At 46.7% G+C, this 18,966-nt stretch overlaps 1 protein-coding gene and 1 long non-coding RNA gene across 10 annotated transcripts in view; both read left to right on the forward strand.

Annotated features, from left to right (window-relative positions):
- Bcl11a (BCL11 transcription factor A) overlaps positions 1 to 3,553 on the forward strand; it is a 97,548-nt gene extending 93,995 nt beyond the window's left edge. For all 9 annotated transcript variants that reach the window (XM_075944523.1, XM_075944526.1, XM_075944521.1 and 6 more), the window contains one exon: positions 3,045 to 3,553. In XM_075944523.1, the coding sequence (XP_075800638.1) occupies positions 3,045 to 3,146 (102 nt within the window). In that variant the 3' untranslated portion in view covers positions 3,147 to 3,553. The remainder of the gene's footprint in view (positions 1 to 3,044) is intronic.
- An 11,291-nt stretch (positions 3,554 to 14,844) lies between these two features.
- Positions 14,845 to 18,713, forward strand: LOC142832766 (uncharacterized). Its single transcript, XR_012907270.1, has 3 exons — positions 14,845 to 15,080; positions 16,504 to 16,748; positions 17,079 to 18,713. It is a non-coding gene; the product is annotated as an uncharacterized LOC142832766 (long non-coding RNA).
- The last annotated feature ends 253 nt before the right edge of the window (positions 18,714 to 18,966 follow it).

Here is an 18,966-nt window from a genome sequence, read left to right on the forward strand (position 1 = left end):
AGGGTGGTGGCTTCTTCCCCATATTAGATGTCCATGCAGCTTCTGTGGGTCCCCATTGTGCTGTCCAGGGGAGTCGGCGTGCAGCTGTGCAGATTTTATATACAGTACTTATTTTAATTCCTCGGTATATGATGCTCTTAGCGTAATTAGATTTTGCATCCTGACAGACAGAATTAATGGTGGATCCAGTGTCCTCATAGGTTGAGATCTCTTAAATCAAACTGGGGATGGGGAGGGGTGTAAGTATCTGGTGATAAATCACAGATTATGCTTGATTTACATGGTCCCAAAGTTAAATAAATTTGTTGGGAGACAGCTTCTTCAGGTTACTTCCTCTTGTGACTTATTACAACCCTTTGATAAAATATTATTTCTGACGCTCTGTGAGCGGAGGGAGCATGAAGACTTGGACACCAAGAATAGGACTTCTAAGGGACATTTTCTAGCCTGAACCCAAACATTTTAAATTGTACTAGAGAGGAATTTAAAAAAATTTCCTACCACATAACATGAATTACTGGTAGATCTTTGAAGGAGGAAGTACCAAGACTGTCCATTATCACTGAGAATTCACGTTGAGCTTTGGAAAGTCTTGACATGCCAGTAGAATGTTATCTGTGCACGTGAACTCCTGATGCCTGGGATGCTCCCAAGGGAATAAACAAAACAAAGAGACCTCCATTTGGGAAAAAAAAACAACTTAATAAGCAGGAATACAGCAAATTCTAGCCCCTATAAATGTTTTCAGTATGTGTCTGTCCTTCCTGGGATCACTTGCTATCTTCTCATTTACGGTCTTCAGAAAGACCGAATCCGGCACATTTTAAAGGTTGCTCAGAAGTGGGGTGAGCATTGCCATTTGTTGTGTATCAGCCGTGGCAGGAAGTGTGAAGTAGTTGATTCTCCTGCCCCCTCCCCGCCCACACCAGGGCATTCAGTGGCTAGAACTGTTTATCTAAATACCATGTTTTGTATATATATGCAATAGACCCATATTGTGAATATCCATGAGGACTGAAGTGAGAACTCAGGGAAGGGTGGACTAGGTATCCTTTCAACTGGGAAAGAAGGAAACAAGGTGATTTCTTCACAGACACTGGGCTTGGCTGGAAGACACCAGGATTATTTGGGACCAACCCAAAAAGAACCTGAGAAGCCCCTGGGATGGTCTTGACCACCTCCCCCTTCCCTCTGAGAGTTAGGGAGGAAATGCTGTGTCTTCTGGTTTTGTGATCCTTTCCACACCCAAGCATGGTTGCTGATGGCTGTGTTCTCTGTGTTCTTTACCACGGAATTTACTCATTGTCCCCTGGCCTGGCGTGATAGGGAACTTTTTTCTATTTTTATGTTGTAGAAATTTTGCTGCGATTGATAGCGTTTTCAACCTACTTGGGAAATTATTTTCTTGAGACAGCACTAGCTTTGAAAAAGCATGATCTCTCCTTAGCAAATCTTCCTAAGCATCGCCTGAGGCGTTCCCAGAACTTTTTTTTTTTAAGAAGTGGACACTAGACCGACTGCATAGGCTGTGCTCCAGAGCTTGCTACCCCTGCAGACTGCAGACGTGGCTGGTTGGCCATTCACTCTGGCTATCTCGCATCTCATTATCCTGTCAGCCCACTGTTTCATTCACTGTAGCACATGACCATGGAGTCAGTCTTTGGGGAAGGAGTCTGGCCTGTTTCTAATTCCCTGTGTCATCTGTCATGGGAGCAGCAGATCCCTCCCTCCCTCCCAAAGGGGACTAGGAGCCAATCCAGTTCACAAGGGTCATTGTACTAAGTAACCAGACTTGGCTGAACACAACTCAGCGATTGATCCAAATACTCTTTTTTTCTTCTCTGTCACATGGCAAAAACTATGTCAGGAAGGCACCATGAATCTACCAGATTTTTCACAGAGACAATGAAAAAAAAAGAGAGAGACAAATTAAACAGTTTCTCTTAAGCAGAACCTCCTCCCCTCCAGGTCCCTGAAGGGCTGGGTGAGTTTTTAAATAACCAGGAATATGGTATATGTGTATGGTGTGCTTTGTCTACTAGGGCTTTAAGTAGTGGGTCAGACAAAAAGGTTTGGTGGGACATCCCCTGAAAAGGCCTCAAGGGCAGTGCTAACACTGGGCCAGGGACAGGATCCCCCAGAGTCCACCTGGTCTCCACTGCTGGGGGGGGGTGGTATGTGGAAACACAGCTGAGCTCCAGACCCCAGGCCTCCTGCCTCATGGAGTCAGGGGAGAGGAGGCCCCAGGCCCCTGCTTCAGGTCACCATGGCAACGAGGCCTGGAATGCCACAGTGCTAGCCTTCATCCCCAGCACATCTGGACTCTCAATTCTGTTGCTTCAAGGCAATGCCCACAGAGGGTGGGGTGGGGGGAGCCTGGAGGAACATCGCCACTGCCCTCCCTTCACCATCGCCTTCCCTGGGACCAAAAAAACAAAACAAAAACACAAATAAACAACAACAGCAACAACAAAAAAACCCCCCACATGTCTGAAAGAAGCTCCAGGCAGTTTGGGTGCAATTTGAGGGCGACTTTTTGGTTTTCTCCTCAGAGATTTGTTCACCTCTTGTAACTCGTTGGCTGCTTTGACGTTGAACTGGATGACATTTCATGTTTTTGTTGAGCTGCTTTCACATCAATTTTGATTTTTTTGTTTCCTTATAATTTCATTATCATTTTAAGAAACCGTCTCCCTTCCCTCGCCCCTCTCCCCCTATCCTTGACCGAAGGACTGTTTGCTGCCAAGTTTTCCCAGTCGTAAGGAACAGTGTTTCCTTCCAGGTGTGTCCCAAGTTCAGTAGGCCTTCCGTATGATGGGTTAGGGAGTCTGGGTCCTTCGGGTGACGAGGCGGGAGGTGTGGGAAATCACCTCAGAGGTGGACGTGTCCAGGGAGGGAGAGATTACGTTAGAGATGGTGCCAGTGGCTCACCCTGTGGTTGATGTAAGTCGTAATTTTGAAAAGCTAGCAAGAGAACAGAAAAATCACCAGGCCAAGTCACACCTGTGCTCTTTTTCCTTCCTCTGTCTCCAACCTCTTTGCAGGTTCTTCACACACCCCCATTCGGCGTAGTGCCCAGAGAGCTCAAGATGTGTGGCAGTTTTCGGATGGAAGCTCAAGAGCCCTTAAGTTCTGAGAAACTTTGAAGCCCCCAGGGGCGGGGTGGACATGTGCCGCCCAGCCGATGTCAGCGTGGCCCGTCATCCTGCTAGTTTGTGACGTTCTCTGACAGTAACCCTTCACGAAGCTGTTGTGCGAAGACAAGAGTCCTGCCGAGTCCTTCCAGCCTGGGCCTGCAGTGCCATTTTATTTATATTTTTTAATAAAAAGTAAAAACAAAAAAACAGACCCACATTGGAACAGTGCACCCGTCCCATTAGAGGGCCCCCGGACCGCCGCTGTCCCAGCGCCGTCCAACCCCTTTTGAAACCAGCCAATCCAGCTACCCTTATTGTGGAAATGAGCATGAGCCCCGAACCCCTTGTTTCTATACATTCTATGTTGTCTTTTAAAAAGTGTGCTTAACATTGACATAATAAATGTTGGAGCTTTAGGCAGCGTGAGCTTGTTCTTTAATTTTTAATGTTCGCAAGACAATGTGGCCGCTTCGGGCTTTGTGTTTGTGTACCTGTTCCCTGCAGGAGCCCATAGGGTGGGCAGGAGGACCAGACTCAAGGGATGGGCAGAAGACGCACAAGAGGAAATAGGCTTTCGCTTATCAGATAGCATACATTTTCCAAGAGAATCAAGATGCAAAACTAGGGAATAAATCATAGCAATATCATAATTAATGTAGTAGTATTGCTGTTTATTAATGCTGACGTGTGGTTTTTCCTGTCTGACTTATAATTTGCATACCATTAAATAATGCATAAATATGGCACACTGAATCCTCTTTCTCAAATATATGCTTTTGGTGACTACACGTAGGAGCTGCATTTGTTAATTTAGTTCGGGAAAAGATAACATCACAGCGGATGGGTGGTAAAAGCCAGTAGTTGCTTGTGAAATACCCTGATGCGAGGATCCCAAATTCCAGTGGTTAGGTCTTGATACAGACGAACAAACATGAAACTGCCTAATATTTACATCCGAAAATGCGGTAAAGGGTCTGACAAGGGGCAAGCATCGCTGGAGGAAAGAGGTGGCTAACTATCGGAACAGACCCTTCCAACCATGAGCGCCTTCTATCCTAAAGATCCGTGACACGGCCGAGCCCTACAGATAGGTGCTAAATTCACCAAGGACTTTTCTCAGTGTGGTGTTTTCCACTGTCTGCAGATCCAGAAGAGAACTAGAGACAAGGTGGCATACTAAAATATGCTCATAAATAATAGATCTCAGACACCTGTGCATTGCAGATTTACATATTGGCTGTGAACCTACGTGGGGAAAATCTTACCCATTCACCCTCTGGCTAGATTACCTAACCCAGTGAAAAGATAGCAGAATAATTGGCACCTGGATTCCTCCGTGCTTATTCATCATAAATAATAGTGCTCTGGTTTATATTTGCGCAGTCCTTTCATGCGCCTTGTTTCATCTGCGCCTTGCTGGGAAACATCCCACAGCTTCCAGTGCGGAGGGGACCAGGGCTTGCTAAGCCCGTGCGGCTTGGATTCTGGACTGGAGTTGATGCTGCTCAATTCTATTCCGTTATAGTCAAAGGGAATGCCCCTCCCCGAGTGCTTCCACTGTCGACACACAGGCGATTCAGGTTCACAAACATATGTGTGGGTTTCCACATACAGAGACCAAGGATGTCCACTGATGGAGCAAGGGCTCCTCCTTGCTATCTTCTCTCTCTCTCTCTCTCTCTGGCCCTTTCACGACAAATAAAAACTTAGACTGCACACATCTTACATCTTCTTCATGCATTTTTGGTGTTCTTAGGTCAGAACAGGACTTCCAGACAAACAGTCATTGCCGAGAGAAACCTCCCTGCACCACATTGTCTGACTTGTTCAACTCTAAGCTCGGAGCCCACAAGGCATCTGGTGAATAGCTTTGCCTAGATGTGCTAGGTCTTTGCTGATTCCTAGGAAAAGTGGTGCCACCTCTCCTGGGAGACCCGAGGGAAACTGCGGCCTTGGGAACCGGGCTGACCTCCACGCTTTCAGATCTGGTCTGTTCTCATCCCCAGCTTGTTTCTTCTTGGACTCTGTGGCTAAATGAACAGGTAGTTTTCAGAGTCACTTTGTTGAAAAGGAGTGACTCGATGCGAGTAAAGGGTATCCTCTCCTCCTCCCCTGTAGAGAAGAAAGACCCTTCACTAAAAATAAGCAAAACCCCACATCCTCACTCATACCTTCTTTAATTGCAAAAAAGAAAGTAAGATTCATATATAGGGCTCATTGCAAAAGGGAGTTAGCCTGGGTGGGGGTAGAAGTTTTGAAACCTCACATGGGATCGATGATTTGGGAAGCCATCTTGCTGTGTGACATGTCAAGGTCATGGTTATTTGAGGAAGGCGGAAGCGGGGACAGGAACTGACAAATCTGACTGGGGTCCTCACTGTGCCCTCTCTGGAGAGAGGAACTTCAAATTGCAGAGAGATTAATTGACTGCCCAGCATGCACTGCTCACACATTAGAGGACACAGTGTTGGCTGCTTGGACGATGGGGGCCAAATCTATCAGCATCTTTCTTATCCTCTTCTCATCTGTGCACATCAGCGTTGTCATCTGCCCAACTGTCACACATACAAAAGTCTGTAGAACGTTGGGGTCTGTGATGGCAGAGAGCCACTTGGAGTGCTTACAGCACCAGCCTACTAAATGCTAGCAGTGTCCAAGAAATAAGTACCAAAGGCCAGTGATGGTTTGATGAAAGCTCTTGATCAAGGAGTGCAAATTTGGCTTCTACTAGGGTTGCACCGAGTGCCCAGACCTTGGCAGGATATGTCCAGTCACTTATGCTTGGCATTTTTAGAAGCCTCTGGACTACAGCCAGGTCCTTCTGATGCTCAGGGATACCGTTCAGGTTTTGTATTTTATCTATCTATCTCTATCTATCTATCTATCTATCTATCTATCTATCTATCTATCTATCTATCTTTAACAATAGCATCAACCTGAAGAAGCTGATTATTAAGTTACTGCAGCTCTTTAAGCCTCAGTACTAACAGCCATTCCTATAATACTTTTCCCCTCCAAATCAGGGTCCCAACTGTAGCGACAGAGAGGGTGCTGTACAGGTTGTCATCGTGTTTCTTGCAGTACCCCACATAGGCTTGGCTCCTTCTTGAGTCTAGTGTGAAGGCAACAGACTTGAGAAGTTCTCTGTCTAATGGAAACTCAGTTCAACACATGCTGCAAAACACACCTACCCCCTTCCAGAATTCCTCCTGCCCAGGAGAAATAGCATCACACTTTTTCTGAGTCCATGGTGGAGACACCACGGTTCGGCTTGCTCCCTTCTGGTTTCCCTTCAAATGAGAGAACGTGCTTCCAGCAATTTCCAGAAGCGGGGATTATATCCTTACCACCTCAGTATAAATTAAAACTCCTTACGTCTAACCACGTTGCCTTTTCCCTTGTCACGTGTTTGCCCCTTCTACCGAGGGCCTAGAGAACACTTTTATTTACATGACAGTTTTCTTCCTGGTTGTATAAATTCAGAAGGAAAAGAAGAGACTAAAGCTGAAAGGAACCATAACAATTATTCACTTTCCAGACGGGACAAGAGGCCAGGAGATGAAGGAAGAGTCTATGCTCGCACGGTGTACAGGAATATCATTGCCAAGCTGGAAAGCATGCGCCTTAACAGCTGAGCTGGAACTAGAATCCAAGTATTCCAGCTCTTGGGCAAAGGGATTCAAATGGCAGATTTTGTCCCCTTGACCTGCTGAATACAGAAGCCTTGGCTGCAGGAAAAAAATGTGCACCTCAGAAGAAATGAAGAAAAAGCCAAAGTTTTGTGTGGTGGTGCCGGCCCTAGTAGGAAGGATTACTCTGGGGTGTCTGTGACTGGGTTGGGTGCTCAGGCTACTTCCTGGAAGGGTTCTTGAATCTGCACCTCCAATGGTAGAAATAAACGTAAGAAGCGAGAATTGCTGAGAGATGTTTTTTAAAGTTAAAAGGGCATAAAAAAGAGCCACCCATCAAACCAAATTCATCACAAATGACTTAAATAGACTTCACAATCTGGCCCATTCTCTAGACAGGGTTTAAGAGAAACGCCCACTTAATTTGAATTTCAAGCCTGCATCACATCCTGCTAGGAATCCAAAGAGCCAATCGGAGGCCTTGAATCTTGTTACAGGAGGTATAGTCCTGGAACACAGAGGTCCCGGGGAAATGGAGTGGCCTGCAGGGTGGACTGATGTGATGGCCGCAGCATTGGGCTGTGAGGGTTGTTCCTCTTGCAGCCCCATTTTCGCTGTCTTTCCCCTATGCAGCCTGCATCTCCTCTTTGGACCAGGCCCCTGGCTGTGTCTGGAGACGCCCATAGGCGGCCTCGCCCTTACTTTCGGCTCTTCTGCCACGTCTTGCCTTGGCGAGGACGCGGTGGACTCTGAATGTCTTAGGGTCTGATGGGACTGCAGCGATATCAGCATTTGCAAAAGCAAAGCTCACTCTGGAATAGAAGGGGGGCTGGCATTGGAAGGCAGAATCCCTGGGCTCTCCTCCCAGTTGAGGAGAGTCTGAAGGGAAGGGTTTACCTGTCTCTCTCCCACCCTGCCATAATGGGCTCCATGACTTTCCCTCCTGGTAACGCAAGCAGGCAGCCCCTGTTGCCCTCTCTGGCCTCTGTCTTCTCTCCTCAGAGAGCCCGCTGAGAGGTGTGTGGAGATCTTTGGCCTTCCTTTGTGCTTTAGGAGTGGCAGCGGCTTGGTCCCTGCTTCAGAGCGACAAGTTCTGCCCGTTGATTGCTTCCCCATACCTTGGAGATACCCCTCCTCAGAGACCCACCCAGAGCTCAGAACTCAGGAACACGCGCATGCACGTTCCCCTCACAGCCATCCCACTGTGTCGGCTGATCTGTGGTCACTCTGCCTCTTCTGGTTTTTCTGCCTCTCTCAGAGGTGTTTTCTTTCTCTCTTGACACTGATAGGCCAGGACAGCATTGGTGGGTCATTCTGTGAGCCTGCAGCTCAGGGCTTTGTCTCTCCTCCTTGACACCATTCCAAGCCAGCCCCACCTTCTCAATTCCCATTCTCAGGCAACACGTGACAGTCACAACTGTAGAGGCTACCCCATACTCTTAGACTCTGTAATGGATTTAGAGTACTGGAATACATTATTCATGGACATCAGGATATGACCTAGGGTAGGGGGCGATGCTTTTGGCCTGGCAAAACCATATTTGTTTTAAGTTTATATTTCAGGGAAGAAAGTAACAGTGATTTTGATTTTGAATGGAAATTTAAGCTGTCACTGGGAGGCCTAGTTCCCTGGGTCATTTTATCTGTGCCCCAAGGGTAGAAGTCCCTCTGGCCTTTGCTCTGCAAGAATTGAGAAGGCAAATATTCATACCCCTGCTACCTGCATATCAAGACATTGGGTGTGTCCTACAGACCATCTCTGATGAAGAACTTAACCTTTCTTACCCTTAGCTGGCGAATTGCCTGCCTGGAGTGTAGATTAGAGGGAAAGACAAGTTAAAATGAAAATAATATTAGCTAATATTTATTGAGATTTTCCTACATTCTAGACTCAAGGAAAGGACCCCTGTGACTAGTGCTTTTGTTACGTTCTTGCATCCTTCTGGCTTTCTTGTGCACCAGCTACAGCTATGTCTCCCTTCAACTGGCGCCGAGAGAGACCTGACAACCTCCACTGCTACCACAGAGTGACCCCTAAATCCTGTCTCTTCCTCTTTGTGTGTGTTCGCATGTGTGGCTGTGCACACATCTGCACATGGAGGCCAGAGTTGATGCTGAGTGACTTCCTCAGTAGCTCTTGACCTTATCATTGTCCTGAGACAGACACTCCCACTGTACCTGGATTTGATAGCTCCTTTCGACCAGGCTGGTCAGCCAGTGAGTCCAGGAATCTTTCTCTCTCTGTTCCCCTGACTGTAAACTAGGATTTGCAAATCTGGGGTTGTAAATCCATCCTGCTCTACCCTATCTCTATCTATCTATCTATCTATCTATCTATCTATCTATCTATCTATCTATCTATCTATCTATCTATCTATCATCTATCTATCTATCATCTATATCTATCATCTATCTATCTATCTATCTATCTATCATCTATATCTATCTATCTATCATCCATATCTATCTATCTATCTATCTATCTATCTATCATCCATATCTATCTATCTATCTATCTATCTATCTATCTATCTATCTATCATCTATATCTATCTATCTATCTATCATCTATCTATCATCTATATCTATCTATCATCTATCTATCTGTCTATCTATCTATCTATTTATCTAGTATCTATCTATCATCTACCTATCTAGTATCTATCTATCTAGTATCTATCTATCTATCTATCTATCTATCTATCTATCTATCTATCTAGTATCTATCTATCTATCTATCTATCATCTATCTAGTATCTATCTATCTAGAATCTATCTAGTATCTATCTATCTAGAATCTATCTAGTATCTATCTATCTATCTATCTATCTAGTATCTATCTATTTATTATCTATCTATCTATCTATCTATCACCTCTATCTATCTATCTATCTATCTATCTATCTATCTATCTAGTATCTATCTATCATCTACCTATCTAGTATCTATCTAGTATCTATCTAGTATCTATCTATCTATCTATCTATCCATCCATCCATCTATCTATCATCTATCTAGTATCTATTATCTATCTATCTATCTATCTATCTATCTATCTATCTATCTATCATCTATCTATCATCTATCTATCCCTATCTATCATCTATCTATCCCTATCTCTCCAGCTCCACGAACCCTCCACTTTTAAACTTCTCACCTCTCCCTCTGCATGTGGCTCTCAGTATCGATCTCATTCAAGAGTCCTGTTCACATTTGTAACACTAAGTCTTGTGTTTTAAAAAAATCAGCACCAGTGCTAATTAGAGTTAAAATGTCCTTGCTTTGAAGGCTTGGTTCTGTTGGTGGTTGATCAAGGCCAGCCGGCTTTCTTCCTGCCACTCCTCATGAGAGGACCACTTGGATTTGGTTTTATGAAGCTTATCTAAGAATTCACTCATGAATCTTCTCCATCTGCGGCAAGGCTCATTCATTTGTTCAATCAACAAATATTTATGGCATATCTGCTATAGGCAGCCGACTGGGTAAAGTGCTGGGCAAGGGACACAAAGAGGTAAAAGGCACAGTCATTGCCCATCAGAAATTGCCACCAGTGGAGAATTAAATTAATTAGAATCCCACTAAATAACTGGTCTCAGCTAAGCTGATGTGGTGAGAACAGTGAGCCTTTTAAAATGCTAATATATAATTCACTTTGCCAATGTAGACAGCAGTTCCAGGGGAGGGGTGTTAGCACTGTGGGGTGAACGAGAACGCCATTCTTTATGTAGCATCATTGGCATGCAAACTTACAAACTATTTTTCAAAGGACAGAGATGGGTCTATCTTGGAGGTTCCTCATATGTTTGGCTCAGTCTTGCTTATAAATGCTAACACCATATGCTTCAGAACGAGCGTAGTATGAGGACATAGTCTTTGTCCTGCTATCGAAGGTAAGTGACTTGTGCCGGGTAAAGCCTGGGTATTTTACCCCTCCAGGCTGAGCTGGAATGTCCTGCTAATTCTTTCTAGGGCAACGTGACTAAGAAGCCTGGAGTTCTCCCATGTCCAGAATTACAATACCTCTTAGAATAGCAACACATAGATGGAGCTTTTCTAATCCTTCCGGTATGCCAGGTGGGGTCCCAGTCACCAGAGGAACCATTCGGAGGTACAAGACCCTCCTCAGAGTTAGTCAGTCTTCTGGTGTATAAGATTGTAGGAATAAGAACACGTAATGTTGGGTCTGATGTGATCACTCCATACACGGCTGAAAACTGGAGGAATGCTGAGGAAGGGCATCACTTTCTGGGATCTGCAGAGACGGTGAGTTGTGATGGCCTCAAAAACAGGTTAGAGTTTTGGTGAACAGTCGAAATGACAAGCTCAGTCCAGCTCAAGGAAGCACTGCTCTGATGGTGACGGCCCAACCAGTGTGCTGGAAGAGGCTCCTCTGTGAAAACATGGGAACATAACGTTGAAAGCTGATTCAGAACCACAGGTTAGAGGCCTTTTAATGGTGGGCTAATGGACTTGTATTTTTGTTTTATATACCTTAAAAACGTATATGGTCAGTAAATGCCTTTCCAGAACCATGTTCACAGGCAAGTTTAAGGGATGTCATAGCAGGATGTCAAACGGATTGAAGGGGATTCAGAGGGAGTTAAGTTGGTCACAAGTGACCAATGGGAAGCCAGTTCTATAAGACTGTCCAGCACTCTGACTCTGCCATGCAGACAGCACTTGGGTCACTGTCGTCTCTGCTAATGAGCACCCTCTACAGTCCATCTAAATTTCCTATTTTTGCTTGTCTAGGTTCATCTCAGGCTGTCTTAGAAACCATCTGAAGGCCTACCTTACAGATTGACCATTATGGGAAGCTTATAATAAGAAGAGCTTATAGATACAAACATTGGGACCCAGACAAACCAGCCAGTTCCTATTTTTACACACAGAAGGTACCATTTCTCACCAAGCATTTAACCCTTTAGCGTCGAGCCTGGAATGAAAATGACAAACCCAACCAGAAGAACACAAAGTTGAAGGACTTTTGTAGGTCAGTAAACCCCAAGAATTGTGAAGGGGGAGATTTAAAAATGATCCAACAGAATTTAAGCATCAAGTCAAAATAGTCTCAAACTTGTAAAAGTTTGTAAAAGTTGTGTTAATGCTGATTTCTCTTAGCAATACATGTCAATATAAGTCGTGTTCCACAATTTTACCATTTGGTGTGTCATTAAATGAGTTTCCCAAGGATTGCATGGGTTAGGGATAAACAAATGTACAGGCAATCAGAGAAGAATTCTAAGAACAGGCTGGGGCTTTGCTCTCTGGGAGGTGACTTTGGATTTTTGCTTTGCAGTCATGCGTTATATCACGGTATCCTTCCATACTCCCCCTCCCCCCGCCTACTACTGCCTGTCTTAGATGCTGGTCTGCTCTACAACTGTCCAGAGTCATAAGTCAGGGTATTTCAGACACCCAAAGGATTTGCGTTTGAGACTGGGTGGCAAACTGCCTCTTTCTCGCTAGACTTTCTCTGAGAGTACAGAACTGATTTCTGTGCCTTACCTGTGTCCTCATCCTTCAGCTGGTGAAAAGCAAGGATGCAACAGTTAGTCAAGAGAGCGGGGATTATCCCATAGATACAAACATGCATTGCTATTGCCAGGATGGCCTCAATCTCCCCTCTCACTGAAGTACAGGAAAGAGCAAGCGAAAACAATAAGTATCTCTATAGACCTTGACAGGGAAGTAGGGTCTCTGAGATGAAGTCTTGTGAGAAGATAGAGCCCCGTTGTATACTAAACACCCCTTTTCTGGGTTAGTGCAGGGCCCAGCCCACATCTTAGTCATGTTAGAGTCACTCAAGGGCACATGTACTTGGGTTAGCAAGCTCATATGTGAATACCGGGGACCTGTTTGCATACGTTGCCTTTTCTTTTTTCCCAGTGAGTGTGCGTGTTGGTTTATGTGTAGGAAGAGAGCACATTTCCACGGTTACACAAAACATACTTATTCATATTGTGTCTTCCCTTTCTGAACAGAAAGACATGCCTTACTTGAGATGACTGTCATGATCTTATCTTGGTAACATTTGGGGCCTTGGTCTTTGGTGGTCATTATTCTCTTGTTTTTAGGGTCTTCCTCTTAGAGACTGTATGGCCCCTAGGAATCCACCCTTCTTCTCCAAGCGGTAAGGGTCACAGCAAGCCAGCCAGGCTGAAGGTCAGCTGGTGCTCTTCGAGCCCGAGGAGGCTTTGCCTCTACAGGACAACTGTGGACAGGTGAGAGCAGAGTAAACCTATCCCCTCTCCTACTGGAAATCGCATTGAATTCTGACCCAAGGGGCCTCCCTGTTGCAAATGGAGAGGTAATCAAGTCACCACACTGAGTCCTGTGAGGGGAGAGGGCTTAGCTTTTCATATCCAGTGTGTGATTTAGAGAACAGAGGGTAGAGGTCAGAAAGACATAGGAAGCCTTGAAGAAAATAGAAGCAAACTGGCAGGTGTCAGCTGGACTGCCACTAGGTGCCCTGGATCGACAGAAAGCATTTCCGAGTTCATGCGAGCCTTAAAAGAATCCAAAGAATCCTACAACATCCTCATTGGTGTCCCAGAAGAACAGGGCCACCAGCTGCCTCGTGAGTGCTGACATGTGTGTCCCTTCTTCTACAGTTCTCACTGCTTGTAAAGCCATTGTTGGTGTGGGAGAGTCTCACCCGCAGAGACTTGGAGTGAGACGTCTGGGCAGGAGGTCTCACGGGGCAGGAGCCTTCAGCGGATGATGACATTTGGTTGTTAACCAACACAGCCAAGGACAGCGCCCAGCACCTAGAGGAAGGTGGCCGAGGAAACCAGTCCCTGGAAGCTGTTGTTCCCTCAAGGGATGATGGTCCCATTTCACCCCGCTAGCTTGGAACCATCCTCCTGCCGCAGCCCTCTGTGTTGACTTGGGTCTCTCGGGCATACTGCTACAGAGAGCTTGGGAAATCTGAAGCAAGGGAGCCGACTCAAGATGTCCATTCAGGAATGCGGGCACCTCCTCCTGTTCAAAGGGCACAGTGTGCATGTGTGTGCATGTGCGCGTTAGGCCTGTCCCAGGCTAAGTGTCTGCCCTTTCACTACCACATGGTTACATTAGGCCTGACCACGTGGAGGGGGCTCCCCTAACACGGCTCACTCTCTTTTCTCACCCTCTTTTGGAACCAAGCGGAGAGAACTCTAGCATGGGCACCTCTTTTTTTTTTTTTCCTGTGGGCCAAGCTTACAGTTTTCAAAGTGCTATGACAGGATGGTTGCAAAAATAAAAAGCTAGTGAAGGCTTAGTCACAATATTTCTATAGCTGGCAATCAAAAGATCATATTGCATGCAACTGGCAAAATCATCCTAGGGAAATTATGCATTTTCCAGAATACCTTATTCCCTTCTGTGTATTAAACATTACTTTAATATTCTGGTGACAATGTTTTATAATTAATCTAAATGTAAGGGAATGAGCACACTGGAGATTACGTCTTCGTGTGAAGAGGTGAAAGAAGCCGTGTTCCATGGCAGCCCGGATTACTGACTGTTTTTGCTTAAAATCAAGCCCAGAGGACTCAGAGGGCTCGTAGCCCACCACACCCTCCACAACGGCAAACGTTCTGTGCACTTCAGGGCTAAACCCCTTTCACTCGCGAAAGTGTTAATGTGAACACGGAAGAAAAGTGTTTTAAGAATTGCATGAGTCCATAGACTTATATTGAACTCATGAGGGGGGAATCTAGCCCCTGAGAGATAAAACTAGAGAGCTGAGCCGTAAACCAGTATGATAGCATCCTTATTATAAGATGCAAATTGAGGGACCCAATTCACTGAAACACATGTTACTGGTATTTAATTTTGCTTGTGGGAATATATCAGAAGTTGGCCTATGCCTTATGCACAATGTACTTAAAACGAGGGCGAGTAACTTTAGCTATAAAAAGAAGCGACAAAGAAGCAACGGGGCAAGTCAGAATGGAGAGATAATTGCAAGGATCTAATTTAAGTGTCACTGTACACAGCTTGCTTTCCTGGCTTGGGCTTCGAGGCGCAACGTCGGTGCAAGTGAAGGCAAGGGAGGCTAGCTCTGGCTGGAGAGGCTGGTTTCCTGAGATCAAGCGGGGGTCTGGCCAGCTCCCAGAGAGGAAGCCCCTTTGGGTGGGGCTGCGAGCGGTGGGCCCACACCCAGTGGCCGTCACAGGAACTTCACTCCAGCTCCTTCACTGGTGGGCCTGTGGTTTCTAGAAGAGAAGATACACTTCCTCATGAGAAAGAGGTCAGTTCCTCTTTCCTGAGTGGCACAAACAGGCTGCGGGACCCTTGGACTTCCTGCCACTGTCCACCCCAGCAGGTGAGTTATGCTTTCCTTTCAGGCCAACAACACTGAGGCATCAGGCCCTGTGTTTCGCCTAGGGATTGACTCTGTGCTCTCAGCAAGACATGTCCTCAGCTCTCACCTTCTCTCAAAAGCCTTCCTCAGCTGGGAGCATGTGCTGCCTGAGCCTCCAAGTGAGACCGTGGAGCCACGGCCGCTGAACATCCCTGAGAGCCACTAGAAACGCACAGGCAACCGAGTCAGGCTCTCTGTTTTGACAAAATCCCTGAAAGTCTGATGTGTGGCTAGCCGAGGATAGCAAAGGCCTACCGAAAGTGTCATTTGTTCTGACAGTGATACTGGCTTAGTGTAAGAAGGTAAGGCTGGGTCCCCTCCTAACTCATCCCAGAAGCAAACCCCACCTCCTTGAGAGTGGGTGCTAGAGAAAGGCACGGAAATGAGCAGAATAGGGCTCCCCAGGCTGCCTTAGACCTCTAGCAGGCTGAGGTTTCATGGCAGCTGGGACTAACTCGTCCTCCCCACACCTGCCACCACCTGAAGCTCCTCTAATAAGGTGAGAATGCCTTTGTGACACAATTAGGAGAGAAAGTCTCGCACAACAAAGGACAGGAGCGTGGTAACGCTCAGGTGTGAACGCTCAGGTGATAACGCTCAGGTGTGAAGGAGTTAAAGGATAACCTGCCAATCAATCAGATCTCAAGGAGGCCCATCTGGTGCTTGTGTGGGGGCAGAACAAACACCCTCTCTGCTGAGACAGGGGAGTTGCTCAGAGGGTTGGTGCATGAAGAAGTCTGAAGACTTTGTTCATTGGCCTTGTGGGACCAGTTTACCTCACGTTGGGCAGAGGAGGGGACACATCCATAGGTTTAGTCTCCCAGCTAAGGAGGCTGAGGAGCAGGTGCCTCAGCTTTGCCTTGTCTGGTGCAGGTATTTGTTGAGGTTCTTCAGCCCAGGTGACTTGCTCCATAGGGTCAGTCTCCTGCTTCACAAACTCCAGCTTTACAATGCAAAGTCCCCTCTCTCTACACGGCTCAACCCAAACTCTTGTGACGTTTCCTACAGCAAGCCCAGAGTCATGAACATAATTCCTGAGTGGCGAATCAGCCCTATACAGATGCCCAAGTAGAACTGGCCCTCAGAAGGACTGCCACAAATCCCCATGGGATAGTTTCATCTCTCCAGGATGGACTTTACTCCTGTTTACACCTCAATAGCCACAGGTACCCAGGACTCTGGAGAAACTTGCTCCCCCATCTCTTCCATTAACAAAAGAAAAAAAGAGTGGTCTTTTTTTTTCTTTCTTGAGGCTCTTAAAGTTCAGCTTACCCCTTCAGATTGATCTAAATGTTCACAGATGGGCCAGGGCCTGAGGATGGGTGGCGTGGGATTTCTAATTAGCATGTTCCAGTGTACGCATTCAAATGTGTTTTTCCCACAGTTCAGATTCAGACTGACTTCACTCTCCCACTTGGTCTTTGAGAAGTCATCCCCAGATGCTTCCTGGGGAATGGAGAGCCCACGGTGTCTTTCTGTGTTAGGCCGTCACTCTACTTGGCCTTGACTTTGTCATGTGAGACTCAAAGGAACAATATGTGACAATCTGTGATGCCAGTTTGTGAAATCCCCCAAGCAGCAGCTGCCCAGTGTGGCTGAAGCAGCCCCTGGGTTTTGGAGGAGAAGTGGGTAAGTTCATGGAGGGCCACTGCTCTCTTTCCAGTCCTGCTGTAAGTTTCTATGCGTGTGCAGTGCCAGCTTGTGAGGCAGTCTCTCTTCAGGTGTTCATCACAGCACTGTGGAACCTGCCAGAAGCAGAGCAGCTGCTGTGCCACAGGCTCACTGACTGGAAACTGAGACCTGACACGGTTGGGGGCTCTCCTGAGGTTATAGCTGGCAGCAGGTTGAGTCTGAACCCAAGGCAGATGTTCCAGAGTGGCTTGAAGATGGCACGGGGTGAGGTCTGGGGACCACTGGTTTCCTCCGACAAGTTTGGTCTTCTCTCTTGTTCTTTTCCAGGTGTCACATCTGAGGACCTTGACAGCATCTCCTCAGCACTGGCCTGTGGCTTCGTGGGCCTTCTTCATCTTGGGTTGGCTCTAGTTCAGGAGAAATGCTTCCCCAAGATGCAATCTGTCATCATACCAGCTAAGATGGCCATTAAACACAAATACACAGCCAAACAAATGAGTAAAGCCAGAGAGGCACATAGGCATTGGCGAGGACCCCAGGGAGCTGGAAGCTGTGTCGTGGATGGGAATATGAAGTAGAAGAGCCGTTGTGGGATTGTGGGATATCGGTTGGCAATCCCTCAGAAAGTGAACCAGGCCATGTGATCCGGAAGCGTCACTCCTGGGAGAATCCTCCGAAGACCTGAAAGCAGAGGCTGCAGCAGGTGTCTGCAGCATCAACAAATGCAGGCTGAACAAACCTTGGGACCAGATGCCCCCCGAAGTGATATTCAGCCACTGGAAGAAATGAAATATTGACACATGCCACGACAGAGACAGACCTTAAGACATCACGCTGAGTGAAAGAAGCCAGATAGAGATTCTCAGGCTTGGAAACCTCACAGGCACAGAGGAGACAGCAGCAGTAGCGGACGCAATGGGCAGAGGTGACTGTTTAATGGGTACAGAATTTACAGGGGGACAATGGAAACATTCCGGAAAAGGTTCAAGTAATAAATGATACAATATATATGCTTTACTGCAATTAAAAATTGATTAAAAAAATCAAGCCAACAGGAACGACTAGGAAACAACCACAACACCAATGCCGCAGCAGAAAGACCGTGGAGGCAGACACCGGAAGAGCCAGGGTGAAGGGTGGGTGTTGTGGAAGGGACGGTGGCAGCAATTAAGAGAAGGAAGGAGAGAAGGGAAAGGGTGGCTCTCGAGCCGGTACAGAAAGCCCAGGGATCTGTCCCTCAGGGACATGGCCCTCTGCCACCACCCCACCCCAATCAGACAGAAAAGGGCTGGCTGCTTTTGCTCCATGGCAGAGTGCCTGGAGCCTGGGGCAAGATCATCTCCCTGGGGCAGGAGAAGTGTCCATTTCCAGTTTATTTATGTGTTTTATCCCCAGAGTGGGATAAACGACTGTGAAACTGACCTGATATTTATATCCACTTTAAGGCCCGGGCTTGATATGAGAGCTTTCCCAGTGAACTGCGCCCTCAGAGCCATTTGCTTTAGTGGAGGGGAGACTAGGGGGACGCGTCCTCCTGATTACGTCCTCACGTCTGAATAATTTCTGAGACCTCTCAAAGTGCAAGAAATGGGTTCCTCGACGTTACAGGATGGGGAAAATGATTCCAGTCCCCCTAAGTCCTTCATGTTGATCTGCCTGCCCCGCTTTGCATGTCCGTTGGGTCCATTCTCTCTTCCTGCACCTTACAGAGAAAGTGGTGCAGTTGCACGCAGTCCTCACATGCACATCCGTCCGGTCCTGAAAGTCAAAGTGTTAGACGGCTCGGAGGGGTAAGGTGTAGGCAGGGAAACAGCGGGGCAGCTGCCTGGAGTGTATCAGGATCTGGAACCAGAATGCCAAGAGTGAAGAACCATCAGACGCTCAAATCACACATGGAGGCCAGCTCCTAGGAGGTGAGCTCCCAGCACCGTGTGCCGTGACCAGGCAGAATCACGCATGCTCAGGGATCAGGCTGATGAATAGAATTAAATTTCGCCAAATGACCTGGACAAATTGTCCCTCGTGATCAAAACAAAACAAAACAAAACAAAAACAAAAACAAAACAACTTAAGCTGGTGGAGGCTGAGCCCAAGGGCAAGGGAGTTTAAGTGAGAGAAGAAGCTAACTCTGCCAAGTGACTTAACAAATCTGGGTGTTTTCTGCAAAATCTTAGGCACGCCCGGGAGGAAGATGAGGAGTGAGGGCTGGCTGTAA

Source organism: Microtus pennsylvanicus, chromosome 12 (genome assembly GCF_037038515.1).
Source record: "Microtus pennsylvanicus isolate mMicPen1 chromosome 12, mMicPen1.hap1, whole genome shotgun sequence".
Classification (NCBI taxonomy): Eukaryota; Metazoa; Chordata; class Mammalia; order Rodentia; family Cricetidae; genus Microtus; species Microtus pennsylvanicus.